Genomic DNA, 26,219 nt, shown 5'->3' on the forward strand with positions numbered 1-26,219 from the left:
CAAGTGATGTCAGGAGTTTTTTAATGTTTCCAAAAATAGTCTCTGAAAGTGGGATGGTTTTACAAAAGCATCCGTGTACTGAACATGTCTGATGTAAACACAAGCCGCCGGACTCGGTGGTGGAACCCAAGGACGGGACAGGATCCCACATCGGCAGCTGAGAGAAGACACCAGGAAGTAACTTGAGATGGCTTCAGTTCAAGAGGAAAGAACGGCGCTCCCCTGGCGACTGGAGGAAGGTCTCACATTCAGATCGGAGCTCCGGCTGCAGGCCCACCAGTGCCCAGCCTCTCTCTTTGGCTGCTCGTTCTCATCCAGCTAAACCTCCCAGAGCATAACAGAGATGAAGAATCAAGGTCGGTGAGAGGCCGTCGCGCAGAGCTCTCCTGCGCAAGTCCATCGTTCGGCCAATAAGGCCGTCTGAAGGGCATTGTGATTTACGAGGGACGTGTGCGTGTGTGTGTGTGTGTGTGTATTAGGTGGAGTGGAAGAATTTGGGAGCAGCAGCATCATCATCATCATCATCATTCCACACTGACATCAGTTAGATTTGGAGGTTCCACAGCGACGATGCTGAAAGTGCCTCGGACAGACGGGACAGAAGCCTCCTGACGTCTGGTCTTCGGGATCGTCAGATGCCCGTCAGCTCGCTTCCTTTTATTCCGCAGCTTCCGTCTCCACCGCCTGGCCAGTGGCGCTCTCCACCGTCTTGGAGGCCTGAGGAAGGAGAAGAGGAGACCTCACCGTCTTTGAGGGCGACCGTTTCAGACCACCACTGCTGCTGTCATTCGTCAATAGAATGGACCAACGGTAGCCAAATCCTTTCCTCCTGTCTCTCCCACAGTCACAGTTCTACTGCTTGTTTTAGGTCACTCCATGTTCAGTTCAGCTCAGCCTCAGGTCCCACTGCACTCTACGCTGCTGATCTCCTACTTTGTGGTTAACTGCTCAAAAAGTAGCTAAAGGCCAAGAGTTGTGTGGGCGTCACGCTCACCTTCTTTTTCTTCTTCTTCTGCGTCTTGCGGCTGGCCGAGCTCTGCAGCAGAGCCTGCGGCGGAACAGCAGCACATTAGAACCCCAGTGGCTCGGAACAGCAGCCCACACAACTCACGGGTACCTTCAGCTCGGGGTCCTCCACCTCCAACTCCGACTTGTAGAGCTCCGGCTCATACAGACTGTTGGTGATCCTCAGAGGGCCGTTGGGCATCAGCAGCACAGTGAACTTGAACTGAGCCACCAACTCTCCTGCACACAACACACCAGTCTCACTGAACCATGATGGACGGTAGACTGTCGCTGGTCTGAGACCAGGAGGTCAGCCAGAGCAGAGGACAAGGCAGGAGAGGAAAGGAGACGAGAGGAGCAGCTTCAGAGGAGGAAACGGTCCATTTGAGAGGATGAGAAGAGATGTGGATGAGAACGGACGTGGCTGAGAGTCTGCAGCAGACTCGGCCACGTGACCAGCCATGTCACCTCCACCCACCTTCCTTCTCATTGAGCACGTTGAACGGTTGCAGCAGCTCATGTTTGGCACACTCCACCACGCCGAGTCGGGCTTTGGACTCGTCCTCGAAGGCTCTGGGGAGGACATGCTCTGTGAGACCCGGCGGCGCCGCTGCGAGGACAGGCGCCTCACCTCAGCGTGAACGGCATGGTGTCGAAGCGTCGCTCCACCTCGCTGAAGAACGTTCTGGAGGTCTTCATCTTCAGGCCGTACACCTTGTTCGGGTCCCTCTTGTAGACGGTGGTGCGCTGACCTCCGTCCTTGGCCTGCGGTCCCAGATTCACTTCAATCCGCAGCTCAAGTGGGTCACACCTGACTGGCTCACCTTGCCCTCCCCGGTGCTGACAAGCACGTCCACAGCGTACACTTCATGCACCTCAAACTCCGCCTTCTCGTGGTCCTTCCTGCAGACGCAGCACAAGGTCAGGTCCAGACACTTGCTCGGGGGGGTCGGGGGGGGAGCCTACCTCTGCTGGTCTGTCGGGTTCTGGATGATGGTTTTCTCTCCATCGATCACATGCTGCTTCAGCTGGTGTGACAACATGCCTGCAGAGGAGAACAAACATTCAGAGTTGCTGGGGTCTCGCAGCCGTTCAGCGCCACTGACTGCTGACCTCCAGCTGACCTGCTCACCTTCGATGGGGCAGCACTTGAAGGACTTGGCAATCTTGTTCCAGGCTTCTGTCACCTGCTTGTTCTGACAGGAGACAGAGGGAGCGACAGGATGACACCAGAGCTCGGCGGCGGCGGCAGCGGCGGCACGGGCGGCGGCGTGAGCCGGGTACCTGGTTTCCTGGTTTGACCAGACGCAGCGCAGCCTCGGCGCACAAGTGAGCCGCTCGGACCACATCAGCTTTGCGACCGGTCACTGGCTTGTCCTGCGGAGAAACCAGGAAGTCTGAGGATAACTGAAGACACTTCCAGAAGCCATGACACGTCGGGGTCAACAGGAAGTGGATTCCAGAGTCCAGCCAAAGACCACAGTACAATACATGGAGGCGATGTCATACCTTGGTTGCACCGACGACGAGGCTGTGAGCCACGTTGGAGATGAAGCCATCCACATGAACACCAAGGTCACTGCACACCATGAAGCAAACACATCAGCCAGACAGACGGAATGGCGCAGGACCAGAGAGGCGGCTCACATTTTGACCACGTCACCATCCTTCAGGACCACATCCGGGTCACTCTTGAGCGGCGAGTGGTGGCAGACGCAGTTGTTCACCGACACACAGGTGGGGAAGGCGATTCCTGTTTGAGTGACAGTTAGAGACCACCACAAACCCGGGTGACGCCCTTTCATGCTCACCTTTCTTCATCTCCTTCTCCCTCTTGAAGATTTTCCCAGTTTCTTCGGCGATGTACGCGTCTCCCTTTTGACACAAGCTGAGCACCGACGCTCCGGTTGTTGCTGCAGCAACCACCAGCTTCAGAGCCTCTGAGGAAAGAACTTGTCGAGGTCACGGAGGATCATCCGAGGACAACATGCTCAGACGTTCAGAGTGGCATCAGACGCCAGGCTGACCCTGGGTCTGTGCTGCGGCATCCAAAACTCCTCGGAGAGAGGGTCACTGACGCTCCCAAAACAGATGGGATTTGCTGTTTGACTTACTGATGACGTCATTCTGAACCATGAAAATCGAAGTGACAAAGTGGCCTTAATTATTCATAACGGCCGCCTGAGGTCACACGACGCGAGAGGCACCGCCACCGCGGCGACGCAGCAGAACATGACGCTTTTGGTCAGCGCGAGCGCGTCACTTTCAACTTGTCAGGGTTAACTGTTAGCATCTGCTGCTAGCTGCCGCTGCTAACCGCGCCGTTAGCTCTCGGTGCGGCTGCCAAGCCAGTCCCGCGCCCACTGCGGGGACTCGACAGGAGCGGCCCAGTCCTCCTGCGGAGCCTCCGCGGCACATGGCGCCGCAGCACCGGGCGACAGCGGCTAACTTACGGTTCGCGATTTCAGCCCCCATTTTGTACTTGGTGACCACCAAGTCGTCGGCCACGGTCAGCTCCTGCGTGTCGTCGTCTCCAGACATGCTGGTGTGTGATTAACTTCCCGTCTCCTCGTCCCGGCGATGTCGACCTGCGTGCGGATGACCACGCTGCTCAGCACCGGACCGCCCGACTTCCTCCGAGACCACCGGACTAGAGCCCGCCTGCCGCCCAAGAGCAGACACTCCGCCAAGATGCTTCCCCGGCAGCCTTCGTCTGAACGCTGCACCACCGTCCGCACTTGATGGCAGTGTTACAACATGCAGGATTTGAAGGACAACTCCAGGGAAACATCTATTTAAATGTCCAAATGAATGTAAAAAGAAAAGGAAATATAAAGACTTCACACATTGTTGATGATTTTTATTCTCTGTCGTCGATGTGGCGTCATCAGCCGATTTCGCCCACACTGAACCGGAAGCTTGCTAGGTGAATCATCTTGGCACAGAGTTCTCTTTGATTGTCCTCGGTCCTGTCGCGGGAAGCGTCGTCAGCGCGCGAGCAAGTACGTCACTTCCGACGGTTTTTTTCTTCTTTAACGCGTCCTTTTGTTGCTTGATTTATTCCGTGACTTCACAAAAGAATATGGAACAGAAACGACAAAGAATGCCCAGCCAAGTGAAAGTAAATACAATGACTTCGTATATAGCGACTGACACAAACGGTAGCGGAGGAAGACTGCAGCGACATGGACTCTGTGACGTCACTGAGCGATGATGCGGCCAATCATTCAGTGACGTCCGTTTCGCTTGCGAAAACATTCACTTGTTTGAAGGGAAAAAAGGTTTTTATTTGATGTCAGGGCCGGGGTCCCAACAAACCTCATCGGCGGCTGGCGTGGGGGACGGACATGTTGGGGCAGGTGGTGAGGAGGTCAGTCCTCAGGTCCTCACAGCGTCTGTGTGGGCGATGGACCTGCTGTTCCAGTAGTCCGGGTTGTCGAACGAAACGCCTGCTTCCCCGACACCAGCGCGCACCTTAATGTAGGCCCCGATCCCCGCGCACCTGCAGGCCCCGCCCTCTGCCAGTGGCAGCTTCTGTTGGTCCTGCTCTGCTCCCGTCATCTCCTCGTACTGAGCCGCGGCGGCAGACGCGTCCGGCCCGGTCACTAGCTCCTCAGCAGATGCTTGACAGGCGTAGGGCTCTTCCAGCGGCTCCTCCCCCTCAGAAGAGTCGGAGCGTCTGATGTCCATGTACTCGTACCTGCCCCGTCCTGCCTTGTCCTCCGGGCACGGCCGACACATGGAATCTTCAGGCCCACCCTCTGCATCCTCCTCCGACTCAGGGCGGAGCGGCTCCTCCTGAGATGGCGAGGTCTGGCTGCTCCACGGTCCTGAGGAGACAACCGGCTGTGGCGTGTCTCGGCTCATGGCCTCGTACTCGGGCGCACGGAGCTTCTTTGTGCGTTTCCTCCGTCCACAGTTTGCTGCTTGACTGACTGTGAGCAAAGACACGGCTGCGAGTTAGTGATGTGACCAAGGACGGCTGAGGCCAGCGGCGTCACCTCTCTGGGAGACATCAGGTGACCCAGCCAGCACGTATGCGTCCAGGTTCCCCTCCTCCTGCTCTCCCGTCGTCCACACCTTGTAAGCACAAGGACCGGAAGCTGTTGAGAACTTCCTGTGGCGGCCGGCAGACACTCGGCACGGGGCCCGCTCAGACCCGAGCCTGGTTCTGTGAAGACCCCCGGACTTCAAAGCGTCTTCACGGTGTTGTGCTTCCCGGAGCGAGCACCGGCGTGAGTGCTGAGACCACAGCTGAGACAGACGTGAGGCCCTGTTAAGCTCCTGGATGCAAGGACCTCCTCTCTGCCTGCAGGCGTGTGTGTGTGTGTACCTGGCGGAGGCTGTCTGCAGGGCTCATGGGGCTCATGGGCAGGTACCCGACAGGACCGGACTGAGAGGAGCCGCTCTGCAACACACGAGGACTTTCAGCAGAGTGAAGCCTGAGCTTCCACAAGTGAACCTCACAACACCTTGTAGGAGTTGATCCGTGAGCGAGGTAGGCCCCAGGATGGCGAGTGCTGGAGGGGGGGGGCGTCCTCCGGTGGCTCCTCTTCATCGTCCTGGTCCAGAAGTCCTGGCTCTGACTGTCGGCGGTGAGACGCTTCCGCGCCTGCGACTCCTTCTCCTTCCACCTGTGCCAGAGCAACCTTCAGCACTTCACCGTGGAAGCGCATCAGAGACTCTCACCTTGATCACCAGGTAGCGGGGCGGGTCCCGGGCCATGCGGGTGAAGTCGCTGGCCAGCTCTTTGAACGTGGGCCGGACGTTCTCGTCGATCATCCAGCCTGAGAGGAGAGCACCGCAGTGAGCTGGCAGCAGCCTCCGGGCCCAGGCCTCCGTCACTCACACTTGACCATGACCATGTAGACGTCGATGGTGCAGATGTGCGGCTGCGAGAGTCGCTCGCCCTTCTCCAGCAGACCGGGGACGTCCTGAGGCGGCACTGAGCCGTAAGGCTCCGCTCCAAACGACATCATCTCCCACACCGTCACGCCTGAGGGGTGGCAAACAGCCGTCAGAGAAGAGGAGCCAGACGCCAGGAGGACCGCCTCCCACCGTAACTCCAGACGTCACTCTGGTGGCCGTATCTCCGGAACATGATGCTCTCCAGCGCCATCCACTTCAGTGGCGTCTGTGCAGAGTGACAGGAGCACACACAGGCAAATCCTTGAGAGTCACGATGACGAGCGAGAGCAGCGTGGTGGTGGTGGTTAGCGTCGCTGGACCTTGGTGTTGGGGTGGACCTGCTTTTTGTCATCGGGGCACAGAAGGTCAGCCACTCCGTAGTCTGAGATCTGGACCTGGAAGTCGTTCTTCAGCAGGACGTTTCGCGCCGCCAGGTTCCGGTGCACCATGCAGTGTTCCTCCAGGTAGAACATCCCCTGCACACAGCCGCACCGGGTCAGTCCGGGCGGGGCGGGGCGGGGCGGGGCGGCCCGTGGCGTGCCGACCTTGACTCACCTTGGCAATCTGCACGCACCAGTTGAGCAGGCGCTGGGGGTCCAGGCTGCTCTGGTTCAGCCTGATGTGGTCCAGCAGCGAGCCCAGAGAGTGGAGAGGGCTCACCAGTTGCAGACTGGAGCCTGGACAGATGCCCAGCAGCCTGACGATGTAGGGGTGGTCCAGACTGGCCATGGAGCGCATGTGCTGCAGAAACACAACAGAAGCCGTGGAGACCAGCCAGAGATGGAGGCTCCAGCTGCAAACGTGTCCTCACCTCAGTGAGCTCTGTGAAGGTCTGCCGGCCTGAACCGTCCTGGATGGTCTTGATGGCCACGGGGATCTTCATGCTCTCGCGCTCTGGAGTCCAGAAACCCTGGAACACACAACCAGAGAGCCACTCGCCTCACACAGCTGGCCGCAGCAGAGGAGGGCAGTCACCCGCGGCCCCGGTCCTCACCTTATGAACGGTTCCGAAGACGCCCGAGCCGATGGCTTTGATCTTCTTCAGCTCCGACGGTCTCAGGATGCGGGCGTGGACCCTGGTTCCTTTCTCTCGAGGACCCAGAGGCTGGAAGCTCTGCAGGAAGAGCCAGACGGCAGTGTGTGACAGAGCTTCGACAGGACGACAGCGACTCACCTCTCCGCTCTCCAGGTATCTCCTCATGGCTCTCTTGCGGCGGATGGCGAGCCCGCGCTGGTACAAGACGCCCAGGAAGAACAGCACCAGGCAGAAGATGAGGCCGGCTGGCACGCCGAGAGCGATGCCGGTGATCTGCCCGCTGGGGAGCGAGAAGTGAGGAGGAGGAGGAGGCGCCAGGTGGAGAGACCATCCAGTCACAATCACACTGAGTCGTACATGTCATGTCCTTGTTGTTGTTACACCTGAATACACTGTTAACGCTGTCTCGATGGTTCTTTGTGTCACTCGCTTACACTTAGTAGTCGACATTTTATTCTTTCTTTTGAATCCTTCCTCATGTTTGTTTCCTTCACTGCCTCCTCCCCGCCCCCTTCCACTGGACCACTCTCTTTTTAGCTCCCTTTTCATCGACTGGTTGTGTTCCAGACTGCTTACTCGGGCTGGCGATCTGTGTGCGTAAATGGCACTGACCTGGATGAACACCTGGTGATGAATGGAGGCTCCTGCTTGGTTTTGTTTTTGTCTGTTTGGGGCTGTTGTACTTCATTGTCTCTTTTTGTTTCCCTCTATATACTGTCCAGTTCACTGGTGTGGTGGTGTTGTTTTTGTCAAATCATTGTCACGACAGCACTTTGTCAAATTTCAAGAGAAAAAAAAGCTCTAATCCCTGAGCAGCAGGTGGAAGCCTTTACCTGCTGATGGCCATCCTGAGACCCTGCAGACAGTGGCCCGCAGCTGGACCCGAGCACCTGCAACAGGGGTCAGTCAGCGGGCAGGTCAGGCGCCAGAGGCAGAGGTGTCAAGCCTCACCCTTGCGTGCAGTTGGGGTGGCACGGCTGACACCGACCCTCCCTGCCGGCATACTTGAAGATCAAAGCCCTGTGGCCGTCGCTCACGCCGGCCGGACACGAGGACAGGCAGTTGGGCCCGTCCTTGACGTTGGCGCAGGCCACACACTCGTGCGCACCCTGCAGGGAGCACAGGAAGAGCTGTCGGCCGGCGCCGCCGCTTCATCGACGCGGCGAGCTGACCATCTTACCGGGCCACGGCAGCTGATGCCGCCCTCCTGGGGCTGACACTCGGCGTGACAGGGAAGGCACTCTCCTCCAGCCTCCGAAAACTCCCTGGGAAACCTGCGACACAGCGAGATCCAGCACACACTCACGCGCTCAGAGCGCACCAACAAGCGCCGCGCACCTGGAGAGGAAGTGGCAGCTGTCCACGCAAGTCCCTCCGCGACTGAAGTTCCTGCAGGACAGACACTGATCCGGACCAGGACCCCAGCAGCCCGACTCCGAGCACAGCGGGTCGCAGACGTGGCCGTCCGCCACTGCGCGCGACAGAAAGGGAGACCGTCAGGCTCCACCAGAGGTCCGAGGCTGCCCCGCGCGCAGCTCACCGCACTCCGACAGCCGCCTGTTGGAGTTGACGTTGTTGAGCCGAGTCCTGCGTCCGCGGAACAGCACCTGCCAGTCGACGGTGTGGAGGTAGCAGAGCTGGGGGTTCTGGCTGATGTAGACGCTGCCGTCGCTGATCTCCCTCAGAGAGCGCAAGCCCAGGGAGGTGAGGCTCGGGACGTGCATCACCATCAGAGAGAAGCGCCTGCGCACAGCAGCCACAGTCCGTGAGCGCGGCTCACCGCAGCCCAGCACCACCTGCCGTTACACGGACGCCAGCGCCGAGTCTGAGCGGTCAGTGTTACGCGGGTGACAAGCGACGTTCCCGCTCATGTGGCACGTGTCTGAGCAAACCCCCAAAAAACTCTCACCCGCACCACTGTCGGCCTCCTGTCATGGCTTATAACTGCGTTTAAGAATGTTTTAGCGACAATTTTCAACGGTCTATTTTACGGATGGATGGATGGGTGGATGGATGGATGAGGCTCCTGAATCCGTCTCATGGAACAGTGAGCTGTGTGGATCAGGCTCCAGTGAAGAAGGAACGGGTTCCTTCTCCACTGACTCCACACTTCATCTCCTCAGCTGACTCGCGTCTCCTCGCTGTGGTCTGAAACCCAACCATCCTCTCTCCTCTGCGTGACTCCGCCGCTCCAATTGTGAGCGGGTATCTCTTGTTGCGCGGCGTAGATATTCTAGATTATTGCGTGGGTATAAATGGGTGTGGTGGGGCGTCTCCCACTCTGTTGGCTGAACTCACTTGTCCAACGAGCGTCCCTGGATGGTGGTGAGGCTGGAGAACACGGACAGGTCGCTCAGCTCCCTGGGCCACGACTGGATGTTCAGGATGTCTGGAAGAGCGATTCCAAGGCCACGTCAGACTGTGGCCGCAGGACAGCACCACCACAGCGCTGGACCAACCTGAGATCTCTCTGACTGTCCTGAAGACTTCCAGCCTCCTGGCGTCCAGAGGAGGGATGTTTCTGAAGTCATCTCTGAGGGAACAGCACCGACGTGAGGAGACAACCACTTCTGTGGTGAGGAGACCTTTACCCCAGGATCCCCGTGACCAGGAAGTGCAGGCTGCCCTGGATCTTGGTGCAGTTGACGAAGCTGTCGATGTTGCTGGAGTCCACCGTCTGCCGGTGCTCCGCTCCGGTTCCTTCGCACACTGCACAAGAGACGCGCCGTGAACACGCCTCCTCGGAAGCACGACTGGGCTCACACCTTTGGGGCAGAGTCCACCGCAGGCCTCGCACCGCCGCTGACCACCTCGCTCCACCTCCATCTTGTCTGGAGGACACACGCTGACGCAGGAGCTGCCGTCCACCACGAAGTGAGCTGCGGGAAGACGAAGCAGTGAGCGGCGTGGGCTTGACGCCGGCGGAGGCGAGGGGGGGCCGGGAGCTTACTGGGACACTGGGACACACAGATGGAGCCGTACTGGTACTTGGCGTTGGGGTTGGTCTCCATCTGGAAGCTCTGCTTGTTGTAGATGAGCGTCTGCGGACACTGAGGGATGCAGGCGCCCGAGTCGTTGAAGTGACGGCAGGCCTGCACTCAGCACACTGACGCTCAGCCACAACATGACGGCCAGCAGCCACACGGCGGGAGGAGGACTCACAAAACAGTCCACGTCCAACGGGCCCCTGCATCCTGCCGCACACTCGATGTGGCAGCAGTCTCTGGGGCTGGTCCCGAAGCAGCGGCCGTTACACTGCGGCGCGCAGACCGTCTTGGTCACTGTGGCACAGAACAGAGGTCACCACTGCAGCAGGGTCACGTGTCGGGGAGTCACTCACGGCTCTGACACTGGCCCTTGTTGGGGCCCCAGCAGTACTCTCCACAGGACTTGTGACAGGAGCCTGAGCAGAAGCACAAACACTGAGCGCCAATCACTTTGCCAGACGTGTCCTCGGCAGCGTCGGCCCGCACCTCTCTCTCCGTTCAGGCTGATCTCGATGGTGGCGCTGGCGTCCCGGACGACGTCCTGCCAGAAGACCCAGGGGCCGTAGCTCAGGTACCTGTTATTGATCATCTGCACTCCGCCCTGCAGGATCTCTGGAGGACAGACATGAAGAGGCTGACCAGGGAACGGTGGAGCAGAAGACCACTCAGTCCCGCCCTGTTCCTTCGTACCGGTCAGGTTGGAGAGCTGCAGCTGCCGCAGACCACTGGACCCGTCCTTGGGATAGTTGAAGAAGACGGAGAGAGCAAAGCGCTTCTCGTACAGGGTGCTTCCTCGGATGACCCTCAGCTGGTCCAGAGGAAGCCGCTGGAAGTGGTTCATCGCGATCAGGACGTAGCCTGTCACCTCGCGGATGCTCTGCGGGAGGAAGCGACCCGTCAGCCGGCGCCGGTCCGCCTGACGCGCCGCATGACTCACCTTCAGGAAGGAGAAGTCCCAGTTGTTCTCCAGCTGAGTGATCTCCAGGTTCCCCATGACGATCTGGCACTCCTCGTAGCGCTCCTTCAGCAGGTTGTACTGGTTCTCCTGGGAGCCGGTGGAGCTCAGCCCGTTCTGTGTGCCTGGACAAACCACTGACACACGCACACACAGGCTTGTGAGGACTCGGCCTCGAGGTTGGGTGCCACCCTGGAGCCTCAGGCCGAGCCGAGTGGACATCCCCACACACAAAGCCCTTGTTGTGACAGAGCAATAGATGTGACTGTGTCTCAGTGAGTGAAGGGTGATGCAGTGACAGCACTTGTGTGTGCGTGCTGAGATCATAGCAACACACAATGGGCCATGTGTATGTCCAATGTCCGGCTGGTTCTGGAGGAAAATATGACGGAAGGTTTGCAGGGTTTCACAGAAAACTGCACTACTTCCTGTCAGCTAAAGTGCGGGTCGGTCTCCCCAAGTGAAGTGACACATGAAAAACCCAGGAGGAACTCCGTTTGTCTCCCAGTTCCCTCCCCATTCTTCCTCCAAACACAAGCTCCTTATCATAGGTCTGAGAGGCTGTTGTGAAGCATCACACAATGTGCAGCAGCAACTGACACTTTCACCAAGGCAGAAGAGCCGGTGGAGGAAGACGAGCCAGAGAAAGGCCACGCTCACCTTGGTGTGTTTGTGCAGGCAGCAGCTGGAGACTCCACAGCAGCGACACGGGCCACAGTCCGACCCACTGACTCCTCATCTCTCAGCCAGAAGCATCAGTCACAGAGCACTTGCCTGGAGGACGAAGAAGATCCACGCGTGAAGTGCCGAGCAGGAAACAAACGGCGGCTTATGTGGGCGCTGGAATTCCCACCCAGCCAGAGCCTGATTGGACGCTCCTCCAGAGCAAGTGCTGGGCTGGGTCACTCGCAGGTTCTGGTGTCAGCAGAGTCCACTTCAAACTGGGTCCACATGAGCAGAGCGTCCCCCCTGTTGTGCTGCTCAGAGCCTCCTCTGTGTCCCAGTGAGGACGGGTTTGTTGGGCCGCTGGTGGATCTGCCGGACACAGTGGACACTTTGTGCCACTTCCACTTCTGATCCCAAATTAAGAAACGGCCCATTGTGAGCGGCGCTGTTGCCTGGAGCACTCGGGATTCCTTCAGCTTTCCCCCACACATCTGCTGTGTGCAGGGGCCACCAGCAGGGGGCACCGCCATGATGGCGTGTTCACAGGGCTCTCGGGTTTCGCGTGTGTGTGTGAGGCGCACACCTGAACCACGTCACCTGCATCAGAACACTGTCCACCCGCGGCTTGGCAGCCAGTTTCTCAGTCCCTCCTCTGCAGAGGGAAGCCAGCGAGTGAGGCCACGCCACCTGCTGGACACAGGAGGTGCTTTATAGTTTGCCACGAGTCACGTGTCTGCACCACTGTATCGAATGTGGTGTACAGTATGGCATGGACTGAACATTGAAAAGCGTTTGTCAACACTTTCCATGCAATGCAGCCCAACGGATCATCCAGCAGAGGGCGCCAAAGCCAGATGTTTCCAGAGCAGCTTCACATCTGGGGTGTCCGAGAGCACCACCTGCTGGTCAACGAGTCTCTCACCACTCATTCCCAACACAAACGCCGTCAGAACACGGACCTGAGGAAGTGGGGTGTCGGGGTCTCTGCAGGCGTGACCTCCCTGAAGGGGCACAGAGGTGACAGAGCGGGCCGGGTCTTCTCCACCTGCCACAGCTCCACTGGTCTCCTTGTGTCTCAGAGCAGCACCTTGGGGGGAGCAGGTGGAGCAGCGATGACTGAATGAAGTCAGCATTCATGCAACTCTCCTGCCATGAGCTCAACTCTGACAGCTGTGATGAATAACCCCGTGTCGCCGTCCTGTCCAGCTGTGGGGGCCGCTGCCTCCTTCACTCACTGATGAATCGATTCTGGGGCTGCAGCCAGAGAGTCTGTGGCCCGGGCGAAGGCGTCCCGGATACGGGGGGGGGGATCTCAGCTATGGCACCCACCCGGGAGCCGCCATTGTAGCCGTCCAGCAGGGGGCCGGAGCGCCACCGGCCCGACCCACATACTGCTGTCGCACCCCTGGAGACGCGGTGCTGACTGGCGGGAGCCTGAACTGGAGCAGGGTGGTGGGGCAAGTGGCGGCTTGTGGATCCTGGCGGGCCGACGTGGATTTATGTGCCCCTGACCTCCCCGACCCCCGGGCCACCTCCCAGGACGACGTCGCGGTGCCGCCGACAGACAGACGACTGTGTCCGAGACTTTATTGATTGATCAACAATAACAGAGTCACCAAATGTTCTTTGATTCAACCCTCACCAGGCGTACGTGTGGCGAGTCCTTGTGGAGGCCCAGTTCTGCCGCGTCAGCAGATTCAAAGTCAGGATTGGGAGACGAGTACGACGTGGAATCAAATGAGCCAAAGAGAACAGCAGCTGCCACGTGGACAGAAGAAGGAGCATGGCGCTCCTCAGCGTCCACTTGTGTCGGCGTCACTCGGTGCCACCCACAGGCCAGCAGACGATCGCTGACTCACAACATGCTTCAGTCTTTCCATGTGTTGGCTCTCAGTAGCGGGGGCGCCGGAGACCCCCCAAACCAGGGACGACCCCAGCACAACTACACACTGTCTCGCTATCCGTGTGTGGACCTGAACCTAACCCTGCCAAACACATGACTAACTGAACCAGACTGAAACCCAGTTACGAGTCAGCGATTTTGAAGCGTCAACCCTCAAATTGAGGCTTGGATTTGTGGGGTCCCCACAAGAATAGCTCAACAAGGACAGACACACACACAATAGCTGGACGCTGGTACTAAACCATGGGTTGGTGTCTTTACACTTGCTCGTCCACACAGCAGGTTGTACCACACGAGTCAGCATCTTGTTACACAAATCCAAAGCAGAGAAAAACCTGGATATTTGGTCCCAAAAATCATCAACAAACACAAGACTGGTGTCACCAAGTCAACGGCTCGAGCGAAACCACAGCAGGTGTGAGTGGAAAGGTGTGGAAGAGAGAGTGTCCCACAGCAAGACGAACGAGGAGTCAGGTCTGAAGCATCCCACGGCCTGAAGGCCAGCCTGAAGCATCCCAGAGCTTCAGCAGACACCATGACACCAGACGGCTGAGGACGCTGACCATGAGTACACTCCAGCACATGACGGGACACGGAGGGAGGAAGCAGAGGAGAAGAGACCAGAGTGGAGCAAAGAAGACACCGCTGGGTCCCACGCCAGGAGAAACAGGAAGTCAGTGCAGCTGCAGCCAGTATGAGCAACCATCATGACGATGGTGAAGATGCAGATGGGAGAGGACGATAACAACAAGGAGGATGACGATGATGATGGGAGAGGATGAGGACGACGGTGAAACTGCCGACCTAAACCAGGGCACCCGGGGCGTCTGCTCCCTCAGCACCAGCTCTCCATGGGAACAGAGAGGACGTGCTCGAAGCAGAGGCCGGCCCTCCCAGTCCCGGGCTCTCCCTCACGACGGACTGTCCCCTTTACTTCTTGTTCTTCAGCTGGGTGGCCAGCCAGTCCAGACCCTCGTACAGGCCGTCGCCGCTGGTGGCGCAGGTGGCCTGGATGTACCAGTTGCGTTGGCGCAGCGAGTGAAGGCCCAACTTGTCTGTGATCTCAGCCGCGTTCATGGCGTTGGGAAGATCCTGGACACACAGAGCACAGGGCGGCTTTCAAACCTGAGAGCAGGAGCAGATCACAGCATCGCGAGCTCCTGAGAAGGAAGGAGAGGGATTGTCCCGCCCCCTCACTGGGAGCCACTGGTCTCCACCATGAAGCCAGCTCCACTGAGCCTCTTACAAGCTATCAGGGGTCACCTGAGGGGGCTGGCTGGGTTGGGACACCCCTGACCTGCAGCATCAGCACCTGCTGTCACTCAGGGTGAGACACACACACACGACTGACTTCCTATCTTCGTGAGGACCGTCATTGCCTTCGCCCTCTCCCCAGCCTCTCCCCCTAAACCGAACCCTGGACCGAGACTCTCAACCAAACTAAAAGCCAATGATAATGACCCAGCTATTTGGTCGTGCTAACCCTCAAACTGAGGCTTGACAAGGTGAGGACCGGCCTCTCACACACACACACACACGTTGTTATTATCTCTCCATCCAAAACACGCGGCTGACCTAGAGCAAACCACTATAATGACCCACTTGTTCTGAACCAACTTCTCAACTCTGTGGGGTCATCCAGGTGTGCATGTACACACACACGCGCACGCGGACATGCAAGCACGTACAGCGTCCTCAACGGTGGAGCGCGTGTCTGGACGGTGGTCATAATGGTTCCCGGCTGAACGGTGGCTCAGCGTTAGGCGAGCGGTTCCACTTATCTGCGTCCGCAGGTGGAGGAGCAGCAGTCAACCACGGGAACTGACCTGTTTGTTGGCAAAGACCAGCAGGACGGCATCTCGCAGCTCGTCCTCCGACAGCATCCTCATCAGCTCCTCCCGAGCTTCAGTCACGCGCTCGCGGTCGTTGCTGTCCACCACGAAGATCAGACCTGCAGGAGGACAGCGTCAGAGCACCTTCTGAGAGCACCAACGAGGTCCAGATCCGCGCCCCCCCCCCACTCGGAGAGACGGGTCACCAGGAGGGAGAGCTTCCCACCATGTGGACCGACTCACCTTGGGTGTTCTGGAAGTAGTGCCGCCACAGAGGACGGATCTTGTCCTGGCCGCCCACGTCCCACACCGTGAAGCTGATGTTCTTGTACTCCACCGTCTCCACATTGAAACCTGAGGACGAGCAGACGGTCAGCTGCAGGCACGGCCACCGGCGGCAGAGCTGGGTGGAGCACCGATGGTGGGGATGGTGGTGACGATCTCCCCCAGCTTCAGCTTGTACAGGATGGTGGTCTTGCCAGCAGCGTCCAGTCCCACCATCAGAATCCTCATCTCCTTCTTGCCGATCAGGCTCTTCAACAGGTTGCTGAACACGCTTCCCATGATGACTGGTGTCCACGGCAGCTGCACACGGACGTGACAGACACGTCAAACACAAGCCCGCTCACCGTGACGTCTCATCCGGCAGAAGCGCTTCTGAACACCTTCTCTCAACACTCCTCATGTGACATGAGCCTCTGGAAGAAACGCTGCATTGGTCGGCGCAGAAGCATCCGACCCGCCGCGGCCAAGGCTTTTTCCAGCCCTTGAAGGCTGTGACCGCAGCAGGTGTCAGGATGAAGGATCTTCCTCGTGGTCAGGAGTCCCAGAGCCAGTCAGCTGATGTGGCCTGGACAGCAGCAGTGCGGCTCTCCGCCCGCCGGAGGAGACTTAGAAGAGCTGGTCCAGGTGGTGTCACCAGACCCAGAACTCTCTCGCAGCATTCTCACGCCACGGTGCAGCTGTTCTCCTGGGCCTTCAGAGACGGGCCGCCACTGTCCCTCCTCAATGAGAGTCGTGTTGTGACGTGTTCTCGCGGCCGGTGATGGGACACGCAGCCAGAACCCCGCCTCAGACCCAAACCTGAGGCCAGAGCTTCCACTGACCTGCGACCCCAGCTGCTGACAGCTCGAAGCAGAGCGTGCCACCTCATTGGTGTGGCAGGTCCAGCAGGTCCCTCAGGCTTCCTGGTCCTGGGTGGAGCTCAACTCTGGCCCAAGAAGGTCTCGGTCACACAGAAAGGAACGGAGGGCCGACTTGTGTCTCAGTGAAGCCCAACACTCACTCGGCCACCAGACCGCGGCTCTGTAGCCGTTAGCTTAGCATCCCCGGCTGCAGTTCCGGGTAGCAGGAGACCCAGCTGGCCCAGTCCCAGCACGGCACCGGCACGAGCGGAACCAGGACGGGGGGCCCATGGGGAACCACGGGTGTCGCGCCGGGGACGGAAGAGGACGGAACACTTGCCTCCCCCCAACAGTCACCACCTGCCCCCCGCTCGGCCTCGCGCCCTCCGGTCACGGCACCTTTCCCGGGACACGCTTCACACGTGGCGACACCACGGGAGCACTGACGCGTTGGGCCGAATGACCCGGTATTGGAGTGAACCTACTGACGGCACGGCGACCAAACTCACCGTCAACAGCAGGCAGGAGTCCAGTTGAATCCAGGAGCCTCGCCGGACCGTAGTCTCGCGACAACAGCGCCGTTCTCGCGAGAGTCAGGCCCGGTCCAGGTCTGGCGCCTCTGAGCAGCTCCTCTGAGCAGGACCTGTGAGCAGCTGTGGAGACAAGCCCGCGGTGTGCGCGCTCACCAGCGTGCACGTCTGAGGGGCTTTTGAGGGGTTTATCAAAGTCTCCTTCCTCGGCCTGTTGCACCGAGCTCTTCTCTCCTGCTCCTTGATTCAGGTTGTCTGCCACACCTGACAGGAGGATGCACGTTGGATTCAAGAAAGAACTGTGATCCAAAATGTTCCTCGCTGTCCAACCTGTTCATCATTGACGAATCAGGATGCGAGGTGATGAAGGGGACGGCGAAGACTCTTCAGTGGAGTCTGACGGGAAGAGAGGTTTACGCCCCCGAGTCAGACCCAAACAGAGACGACTGGCAGGGTTCATTCAGCTGGGCTCAGGAGTCCAAGGTTCTCCTGATTCACCCAGCAGAACCTCTGCTTTCCGCCACAGCGTGACTGTGAGCGACGTGTACTTTTCCAAACATGTGTGTGTGTGGGAGACAGACGTCCCTGCTTCGACACTGCCTTCCAAACAAAGTGGCAGAGGGGCTGCGACGCGAGAGGTCCGGCCCACCACCTGTTTTTAGTCGGCGGCGGTCTGGAGATCGATGTGCTTATCAGCTGGGCGGTGAAGGCAGCGGGGAGAGCAGATGTTTGCAGCGGGCTCAGGCTCGTGGTGGCAGAGGTGGACCCGGGAGCCGGGCTCCTCTGAAGTGTGTGCCAGCAGGCACCCCAGCAAACACCATCTCAGGTCCGCTGGCTTCTGAACTAATGAGGGCCTGCTGTTTGAAGCTGCGCTGGCTGTTTTCTCTGCGGCTCCGCAGCAGCCACATCAAATACCAGAGGGGAGTCGAGCAGATGCAGATGTTTGGAGCCTTCTATTTATGAAGACTCTGCTTCAACTCATCCCGCCTATCTGCTGATCTGCAGCTCGACTTCACTTGATACATATAATCTTGGTGTCGCTGGAAGAGGCTGAATTTGATCTCTCCTGACTTCCTCTCTGGAGCGCGGCTCTGTCATTTCAGCCCAATCTGCTTTGTATTAGTCCAGAAGTCCCGGGTCAGTGGATGGGTCTCCGCAGGTCTGCGGTCACATCGCTGAGCCCCAACTTGTAAATGAACCGTGAAACACTCCAAGCCATCCAGAACCAAGCAGCTCTGATCCACAGCGCACACCAGGGCAGAGAGAAATGCCTTTATTTCACAGCTGACAAAAGTGCGAGTCAAGGCGAGGAGATGACCACACGCTCACATGGACAGGAAATCCTCCTCCTCCTCCTCCTCCTCAGGAGCTCAGGGCTGGAACCCTGCAGAAAGGCCTTATCATTCCACAGCCAGTCCCCGTCGCTCTGGAACTAAATGTCAAACAGACAGTCGGGCCGCCGGCGCCACCATTCCAGCGCGTCGCAGATCTGCGCCTCAGACCAGACAAACAAGACTTAATTGGCATTAAAGCCGATCGCTGCCTGCAGACGGGACAGAGACAGTTCACAGATCATCTCGGAATGCTGCTCCCGTAAATCCATCCCGGTGTGGATTGGAGAGTGAAGGTCAAGTGGAAGTCAAGCGCCAGTCATCGCTTCACTCACGAATGCTGCTGCTGTTGTGTGAGCGGATGGATGCGTGCAGCACTGTCCACCTGGGGAGGGACCCAGCCCCCCGACGTGCCGTGCCTGAGTGGCTCCACTCACAAACAGTATCACCCAGGCCAGATTCACAAGAGGAAACAACACTACGAGTCAGCAGGCCGTCGCTTCTGTCGGGGTCCTATTGTTGTCACGGCTGACGGCTCGGCGTCTAAACACAAGGCACCAAGACGGATGACCTGAGTCACCGCCTCAATCTCCGAGTGGACAGAGAAAATGGATCCCAGATGGGGGGCGCTACTTGCAAACGTTGAGCCACTCGGTGACGCGACACTCCTGGCACAGCACGTAGCAGCACCAGTGGAAGCTGCAGTTGCAGCGGTGGCTGCGCGTGTGCTTCAGGACGTTGTGTCCGCGGCCGCAGCACAGCGAGCCGCAGCCGTCTGTGCTGCTGCTGCTCTTGTTGCACAGGCGTCCCTGGGTCCCCGGAGAGTCCACCGACACCTCGCAGAAGTCCGGAGACTTCTCAAAGTACACCAACTCCCGCGCCATGCCGCGGCGGCCGCTGGGCGGATCGAAGACGCCGCTGTTCTTGTTCTGAGAGTCCACAAAGATGGCCGACCAGAACTTCTGCTTGAGCAGCGAGCCCACCAGCCGGAACTCTGGAGACACCTGCCAGCAGGTCTTGACTTGACAGCTTCCCGAGGTTCCGTGGCATTTGCACTTCCTCTTCATGTTGTCAACAACCACCTGAGGAGACCACAGGTGAGGATCATTTCCATATCACGCCTCTCTGTGTGAGGCGTCGCAGGTCCCACCCACCTGTCGACCCACGCGGCTGTTGTGCATCCTCATCCGGGCGTGGATGTCTCTGGAGGGGCCGCGGGAGTCCAGCCAGTCCCTGGAGACGCGCTGTCCAAAGCGCACGTGGTGGCTGCAGGCGGCCCACTCCCAGCTCTCCTGCAGGGACGCCAGCTCTCCACGTGAGGCCTTCAGGTGGTCCAGGCCCAGGTAACCGACTCCGCCTTTCTGCATGGTCTGCAGCTGCAGCTGCGTGAGCTTCGTCCGGACCTTGTCGTTGCCATGCCGACGCTTGGCCTCACAGCCGCAGCCTCGCAGCTTTCCCAGGCTGCAGGCCGAGGCCACAGAGTGGGCCACGCCCGCTGCCAACAGGGCCAGGGAGAAGGCGCTCTCACGGAAACCTGGGGCCCAGAAGAAGGCACACAACATGGACGAGGAGAAGAGACGGAGCGACAGAAGATGAGAGAGCGGTGCAGACTGATGATCTGTGCCGGGCAGGCGGCTTCACAGGTGAAGGCAAGAAGAGGGGCCAACAGCACGCCTCACCTCTGCTGAGCATGCTGCTGTGCTGGGGCAGCCTGCCCTGGTTCTCCAGCGAGGAACAGTTCCAGCGCTGGTCCCGGAGCTGCCTCTGGCACTCGTGCAGCGCCACCTGGAGCCCCTGGAGGGCCGACGCCGTCACCTCCGGACTCCTCGCGCACATCCTCACCTGCCGCTTGCTGAGGCCCGGAAGTCTCATGCACACAGAGTTGGGCGTCAACGGCGGCTCCCCGGACACTTTCAGGCTCAGGATGTCGTTGCTCTCCACCCTGGAGAGGCAGAACCACAAGGATGCATTCACCTGTTCAGCGCCAACAATCAAACATTCCTCCTCTCATCCATTAGCTCATGACGTCACCGTTGGTTGTCCACCTGCTCGATTCATCCGTCCATCCGCAGCACTTCATTCATTCCACTCCTGAAGAAACTGACGCGAGTCACGCCGGTGATGGTGAGTTGTGCTGAGTGTGTGCGCGCGCGCGTGAGAGTACAGGTGTGTTCGAGCGTGCAGCACGACTCTGGAGCGGCGAGGCACCGCGACCCGGCCGCGCCTCCAGACCCAGGACCCGCGTGACGGAGCATCACTCACACGAAGGCAGGTGACAGAAGCGCCGCAGCCACAATCCAAAGTCGCTCCGGACGGACTCGGGGTTGCGGTTCCATCTCGCCGGGACATCAAAACTCAGGTCCACTCGTCCGGAGCGGTCAGGTTTTCACACCGAACCAGCCGAGGAGTGAGGTCGGAGGCAGAGTGGCAGTGAGGGAGGAGGTGCCGAGGGGGAGGGGGGCGATGCCTCCACAAGCGTCTGAAGACTCAGGTCGCTCATCAACGGATCAGAGAGAACGCCTCCCAGTATTTGGCGCGTCAAACCAGTCTTTTCCTGATTGATTTCTTCTAAATATACTGAGCTGGAAATCCATGTGCCATCAAACTGTGACGCGCGGACCTTTTATGGCGGGCTGGGGGGTGGGGGGTGGGGTGCTCCACTGTACAACAGGGAGGCAGCAGCAGGCAAGCGGCTCCACGCGGGCCCCCTCCCAACGGCCCCGTTCCGATCATGACCCCCCCCATCAGAAGCCGCTCTTCATTGTTGTCCCTGAAACAACTTTGTCACCCCAAAGTCTTTTTGTTCGGAAATATTCGCATAAATTAGGAGGATGATGGACTGTGAGTGCGGCTCGAACCCGCGCCCGCCGTGACGTCAGCAGGTGAGCGGACCCGAGCCGGGTGTCGTCGTGACAGCAGGCCGTCTCATCTGCTGGGCTGGGACGTGAGCCGCGCATCAGCATTCCGCCCCGGCGCGCCCCTCTAAGTGGCTTAAAAAGCGATTCCAAGTCGATTTGTGTATAAAAGACGCGCTTGATCCGGATCGCAGCTAATCTGCTCGGTGTCGCTTGGCTGCTCACGGAGCGGCAAAAGCCGCCGCACTTCCTTTTACCGCCGTCACTCTCGAGACGTTGGCATGCAAATCAGCAGATGAATGTGGCGTCATGAAACTCTGGCGGACAGTTGAGCTGAAGTGGATGAAGATGCGGAGGAGGAGGAGCAGGAGGAGGCAGAAGCCTCCGCGCTCCAGATGTTCCTCCAGCAGCGGTCCCAGGTCACCACCACGGTCCCCGAGGCAACTCTTCAGCGACGGACGGTGCGAGAGGCTGACCTCTGGCGGGGCGGGTTCGGCGTCAGGACGGGCAGAAGATCCGACTCAGGGACGGACGCTCAAGTTAGCAGCAGCTCCGTGGTGCCACGGTTCTGACCGCAGTCAGCCGGACTCTCTGCTGCTGGGAAAAGCTTCCTCTCCAGTCAACACGCGGACTGCTCTTTTCCCTCCTCCCTCTCTCCCCAGATCCTCTCTCTTTCTTGCACAGTTGTGTTTCCTCATTCATTGTGCACCCTGTGAAGAGCATTAACTATCCCTCCCTCCAATCCTATTGAGGAGAGTCGGAGTAAAAGCAGAGGGAGATGAGAGCAGCAAATCCCTTTTTTATTCCCCTCGTAGCGCTCAATAAGAGAAGAATGTGTCTCCTATCAGTCACCGGGGGATCAGCGCTTCTGGACTGTCCCACACCATCACAGCATCACTGACAGACGCCGAGTGAAGCCGCAGCAGCAGCAGCAGCAGCAGCACCTCCGCTCGACTCCCTCTCGACCCGCGCTGCGCCGAGTTCGCGCCGCCAATCACCGGCCTCATTGGACTTGTGCGTGCGTGCCGCCGGAGCAGAACATGCGGAGTCTGGCGCTGCTGCTGGGCGTGAAAGCCGCCTGCATCCTGCTGGTGTCCTCCCTGTCCGGGACCGGAGCGGTCAACAACAGCGGCCGGTGGTGGTGAGTCCGCGTCTCCGTCACCGCGCGACACTTCGACTTTCACCTGCGCATTCAACCCACACGGTTGGCTTCGACTGCAAGTCACTTTCGAAACGCTCGCGATCCCCGCGCCGGAGCGTTAGTTGGCGCAGGTGGAGCGTTTTCCTCCTTGTTTCATCCAAACCAGGAGCGCGTCCCTGGAGTGAGGAGGGTCACGACACGGCTCGGTGGCGGAGTCGTCGAGCGCGTTTGGTGCTGGCGAGTCATGTCCACGCACTGACAGTTCCGTCCGAGCCGTCTCTCGTCAGCCCTTCTCCTCATCTCACGCATGAGTGACCAGTGTGCGCGTGGCACTGGTTTGACTGTTCTTGTGAGGACGTCTGGCTGTCCATGTGTTTTGGGCGCTTAGGTCTAAGGTGAGAGGTCCCCACAAGGATAGAGGTACAAACTCCTGTGTGAGCGTGAAGGGCCGTTTCCTGCTCCATCACTGGCTTGACCCCGGAACCCGTGTCCCACAGGGGGATCGTCAACGTGGCCTCCTCGTCCAACCTCCTCACCAACTCCAAGAATGTGCAGTTGGTCCTGGACCCGAGTCTGGCGCTGCTGAGTCGACGCCAGCGCCGGCTGATTCGCCAGAACCCTGGCATCCTGCACGCCATCTCAGCGGGCCTGCACACCGCCATCAAGGAGTGCAAGTGGCAGTTCCGCAACCGCCGCTGGAACTGCCCGACCACACACAGCCCTGCAGTCTTTGGCCAAATCACCAACCGCGGTCAGCGCCTCTTCTTTCTCCCTCCAGGTTGCATTTGGACGGCACCAGCGGCTCCGGTGCTGACGGCGCTTTTGTCTCCTCAGGTTGCCGAGAGACGGCGTTTGTCTTTGCCATCACCAGCGCCGGCGTGACCCACGCCGTGGCCCGCTCCTGCTCAGAAGGCTCCATCGAGTCCTGCACTTGTGACTATCGCCGCCGAGGGCCCGGCGGACCCGACTGGCACTGGGGGGGCTGCAGTGACAACGTGGACTTTGGCCGCATGTTCAGCCGCGAGTTCGTGGACTCCAGCGAGAAGGGACGGGACCTGCGCTACCTCACCAACGTCCACAACAACCAGGCAGGCAGAATGGTGAGTTTGACACTGGCAAAGATGGAGGTGGGCTCTTGTTCCTGCTGAAGACGCGTGTCACGCAGAAACCGCTGTGGAGCTCCAGGGTTCCTCAGGTTCCTCCTTCACTGATGGGCTGTGTGTGTTGTCTCCCCCCCACCCAGACGGTGTCCTCAGAGATGCGGCAGGAGTGCAAGTGCCACGGCATGTCGGGATCCTGCACCATCCGCACCTGCTGGATGCGCCTTCCCAGCTTCCGCACCGTGGGAGACTTCCTGAAGGATCGCTTCGACGGCGCCTCCCGGGTGGTTTACGCCAACAAGGGCAGCAACAGAGTGTCCCACCGAGCCGATCCTCGACACCTCCAGCCCGAGAACCCAAATCACAAACCGCCCTCTTCCATGGACCTGGTCTACTTTGAGAAATCTCCAAATTTCTGCTCCTTGAGTGGCAAAAGCGGGAATCTGGGAACGTCGGGAAGAACTTGCAACAGCTCCTCCCCTGGGCTGGAGGGGTGCGAGCTGCTGTGCTGCGGCCGCGGGTTCAAGACTCGCACCGAGAGCGTGACCGAGCGCTGCAACTGCACCTTCCACTGGTGCTGCCACGTCAGCTGCCTGAACTGCACCAGCACGAGAACACTGCACCAGTGTCTGTGATGAGCTGAGGACTTTCAGGTGGCAGGTTTGACTCAGCTGATGGACCACTCTCGGCTGCGGGGGGTGGGGGGGGGCAGACCATCACCTGTGAGGACATCTGCACGCGCCAGCTCCAGCCCTTTGAGTGTCTCAGTCTCAGTCTTCAGGCTGAGTCAAGTCCACCGTGTTTCCGCTGCAGACCAGTGCAACTCTTTACCTTGGGTCATGCACTGAGCATTTCTGTGCTAATACGACATGTATTTATTTTATCCAGGTAGAGAGAGGGTTTGTGCATCATACTTTAGAGCAATAAAGTCTATATTTTCAATGAAAGCGGCGTGCTCATTGTGTCGCTGGTGTCGTCCTCCTAATCCTATTAGCAGCAGATTGTTGAGCATCTCTGCTGCCTCCGCAGCAGCAGCTTCACCGTTGGACGAACAGTCGTCTGAATTGGGCGTTTTGGCCGAGATTCTCATTTGACTTTGAAAGGCAGTTCCAGAAGTGTTGTCAGGCGCTGACGGAAACAAGTGGTGATGGACTTGAGGTAGGAACGTGGAATGTACGGCACTCTCAGTAGGTTTCTATATTTTCAGCCAGTGTTTTCGTTGCCAGTGTCAGCTGGGCCCATCCTCGCCCCACACGCACCGCAGGTGGGGAGACGAGAGGAAGACTCGGGTGGCGTGGAGACCATCGCCACGTCTCTCAGCACCATGAGAGCCCAGACTGGAGGAGATGCCAGCGGATCGAATCCTAACAGGGAGAAGTTGAACTCCCAGGCATGAGAGGGTTGGGGGGGGGGGGTGGAGCCGGTGGGGGTGCTGAGGAGTCACTGATAATTAGCTCAATTAGTGACAAAGGCAGTGTAATAAATACCGACTTAGTGTCTGGGTCCCCGCTGCTCTCTGGCCGGCCGGCCAGCCATCCGGCCACGGCCTGATGGACAATTCATTCAAGTGAGAAAATGGGCCGGCGTCCAGGCGTGACGCGGCCAGTTAGCACCCTACAGGCCCGGCTCATTGTTCTAATTGTCTGGGCTGGAGTCACTCTGAGGCCCGCCCACCTCCAGGAGACCCATGGAGCTCATGCCCCCGCCTGGCCCGCTAAGTAGGTGACCGGCAGGTTGTGGAGGACAAAAAACCCAGGCAGTCAGAGATGGCCGTGGTGGTGGTGGTGGGGGGGGATTAGTGAGTGCAGGTTGCCCGGGAGTGCTGGGAGCAGCCCTGATCGGAATGTAGGAGAGATGAGTCCAGAAGCCGGGATGCGGGACAAAGCGGGAGTTAATAAGGAAAGATTGAAGGGGCCGGCGACAATGGGCCGCCACCCGAGTCGAGATGAAATTGCTTCCGAGGATTATTGGGGAGAGGGCGCGAGCGCTTGTGTGTCTGTGAGGGGGAGTGACCGGGAGCCGGGGAGCGGCCGGCCGGCCGGCCGGCTGTTCCCACAGTCTGTTGTGCCGCGGCCACCTTTGACACGCCAGGCTGGCAGGCGGCGCCGCACGCACAACACAGCCAGGGCCGACATGCTGGGTCCGCTCCATCCAGCTCCAGCTGAGGCTCTCAAAACGCTCCTGCAGCCAATATTCAGCGGCAACAAACTGAAGAGGTTCGACAGGGACCCAGACTCAGGCGACCTGGCAGGGACTCCAGCGCCTCTCAAGCACAGGCTGGAGCCAAAGCAAAGACAGACACCCAGCCCCACAGGAAACCTGCGCTGCTCCCCAGACAAAAGCCTGGACGCGGAGGTCGGGGATCCCACTCTGGTCTCTCCAAGGCAGGACTGGGACCAACTGTTGCTGTTGTGTCGCAAATGACCACTCGTTGTCGCCATTAGAGCGCTTTACATTCCGTGAGTGATCCGTTTGCACGAAGCAGCGTATAGATCCAGAAATGTCATTTTAAAAAAGGCACGAACATATGTTTCATTTGGATTATCGAAGAGAGGTGTGAGCTCCATCTAGACGTAACACTCGTTTTAACACTCACAGGGATGAAACAAGGGCAGGCAACGTTCAAGTGTCGGGTCCCCAATCCATCAGAACACGGACATATCAAAACATTCTGCTGAATCAGGGAAAGGGTGGTGAAATGATGCGGACGAAAACCTACCCCTCATCTTCAACTCTTCAGGCGTGTCACAGGTCAGCTCTGGTGCAGCCGAACTTGCCAGGGCTTGTCATTCGCCTTTCCATTTGGAATTTGTGTCGACTGCCTTCACCAACGGAACACTGAGTTC

The 26,219-nt window shown here is 58.9% G+C and overlaps 5 protein-coding genes across 10 annotated transcripts; 1 reads left to right on the plus strand and 4 right to left on the minus strand.

Annotated features, from left to right (window-relative positions):
• Window positions 1–4: 4 nt before the first annotated feature.
• On the minus strand, window positions 5–3,676 carry pa2g4b (proliferation-associated 2G4, b). The gene is made up of 13 exons (XM_053850428.1): window positions 3,459–3,676; window positions 2,817–2,945; window positions 2,653–2,758; window positions 2,515–2,584; window positions 2,290–2,382; window positions 2,138–2,201; window positions 1,972–2,050; window positions 1,830–1,908; window positions 1,637–1,770; window positions 1,484–1,578; window positions 1,118–1,245; window positions 995–1,048; window positions 5–717 (listed from the first exon to the last, which is right to left on the minus strand). Exons 1-13 carry the CDS (start codon window positions 3,544–3,546, stop codon window positions 658–660), a joined length of 1,179 nt encoding a protein of 392 aa, XP_053706403.1. The 5' UTR covers window positions 3,547–3,676; the 3' UTR covers window positions 5–657.
• A 164-nt stretch (window positions 3,677–3,840) lies between these two features.
• On the minus strand, window positions 3,841–12,917 carry erbb3b (erb-b2 receptor tyrosine kinase 3b). 5 transcript variants are annotated; one of them, XM_053850423.1, is made up of 29 exons: window positions 11,745–12,917; window positions 11,552–11,665; window positions 10,874–11,028; window positions 10,627–10,813; window positions 10,423–10,548; window positions 10,290–10,352; window positions 10,112–10,230; window positions 9,900–10,041; window positions 9,715–9,828; window positions 9,541–9,658; window positions 9,409–9,482; window positions 9,248–9,338; window positions 8,490–8,692; window positions 8,288–8,420; window positions 8,130–8,223; window positions 7,901–8,058; window positions 7,783–7,839; window positions 7,088–7,229; window positions 6,908–7,027; window positions 6,725–6,823; window positions 6,469–6,654; window positions 6,234–6,389; window positions 6,064–6,139; window positions 5,855–6,001; window positions 5,695–5,792; window positions 5,478–5,639; window positions 5,339–5,413; window positions 5,007–5,259; window positions 3,841–4,940 (listed from the first exon to the last, which is right to left on the minus strand). In XM_053850423.1, the coding sequence occupies exons 2-29, from the start codon at window positions 11,628–11,630 to the stop codon at window positions 4,384–4,386; spliced, it is 3,984 nt and encodes a 1,327-aa protein (XP_053706398.1). In that variant the 5' UTR covers window positions 11,631–11,665; window positions 11,745–12,917; the 3' UTR covers window positions 3,841–4,383. The 5 variants fall into 5 exon arrangements, with proteins under 5 accessions (XP_053706398.1, XP_053706397.1, XP_053706399.1 ...); XM_053850422.1 differs by having other exon boundaries at window positions 11,552–12,917; XM_053850424.1 differs by lacking the exons at window positions 11,552–11,665; window positions 11,745–12,917 and having other exon boundaries at window positions 8,490–8,506; window positions 10,874–11,544.
• A 191-nt stretch (window positions 12,918–13,108) lies between these two features.
• On the minus strand, window positions 13,109–17,040 carry arf3a (ADP-ribosylation factor 3a). Its single transcript, XM_053850431.1, has 5 exons — window positions 16,926–17,040; window positions 15,709–15,877; window positions 15,536–15,646; window positions 15,287–15,411; window positions 13,109–14,552 (listed from the first exon to the last, which is right to left on the minus strand). Exons 2-5 carry the CDS (start codon window positions 15,854–15,856, stop codon window positions 14,391–14,393), a joined length of 546 nt encoding a protein of 181 aa, XP_053706406.1. The 5' UTR covers window positions 15,857–15,877; window positions 16,926–17,040; the 3' UTR covers window positions 13,109–14,390.
• A 1,305-nt stretch (window positions 17,041–18,345) lies between these two features.
• On the minus strand, window positions 18,346–26,127 carry wnt10b (wingless-type MMTV integration site family, member 10b). 2 transcript variants are annotated; one of them, XM_053850430.1, is made up of 4 exons: window positions 26,093–26,127; window positions 19,957–20,219; window positions 19,432–19,811; window positions 18,346–19,359 (listed from the first exon to the last, which is right to left on the minus strand). In XM_053850430.1, the coding sequence occupies exons 2-4, from the start codon at window positions 20,147–20,149 to the stop codon at window positions 18,907–18,909; spliced, it is 1,026 nt and encodes a 341-aa protein (XP_053706405.1). In that variant the 5' UTR covers window positions 20,150–20,219; window positions 26,093–26,127; the 3' UTR covers window positions 18,346–18,906. The 2 variants fall into 2 exon arrangements, with proteins under 2 accessions (XP_053706405.1, XP_053706404.1); XM_053850429.1 differs by lacking the exon at window positions 26,093–26,127 and adding an exon at window positions 20,540–20,643.
• On the plus strand, window positions 22,173–24,043 carry wnt1 (wingless-type MMTV integration site family, member 1). The gene is made up of 4 exons (XM_053849655.1): window positions 22,173–22,273; window positions 22,771–23,024; window positions 23,108–23,373; window positions 23,517–24,043. Exons 1-4 carry the CDS (start codon window positions 22,173–22,175, stop codon window positions 24,006–24,008), a joined length of 1,113 nt encoding a protein of 370 aa, XP_053705630.1. The 3' UTR covers window positions 24,009–24,043.
• Window positions 26,128–26,219: the final 92 nt, after the last annotated feature.

Source organism: Synchiropus splendidus, chromosome 18 (assembly GCF_027744825.2).
Source record: "Synchiropus splendidus isolate RoL2022-P1 chromosome 18, RoL_Sspl_1.0, whole genome shotgun sequence".
In the NCBI taxonomy this organism is placed as follows: Eukaryota; Metazoa; Chordata; class Actinopteri; order Syngnathiformes; family Callionymidae; genus Synchiropus; species Synchiropus splendidus.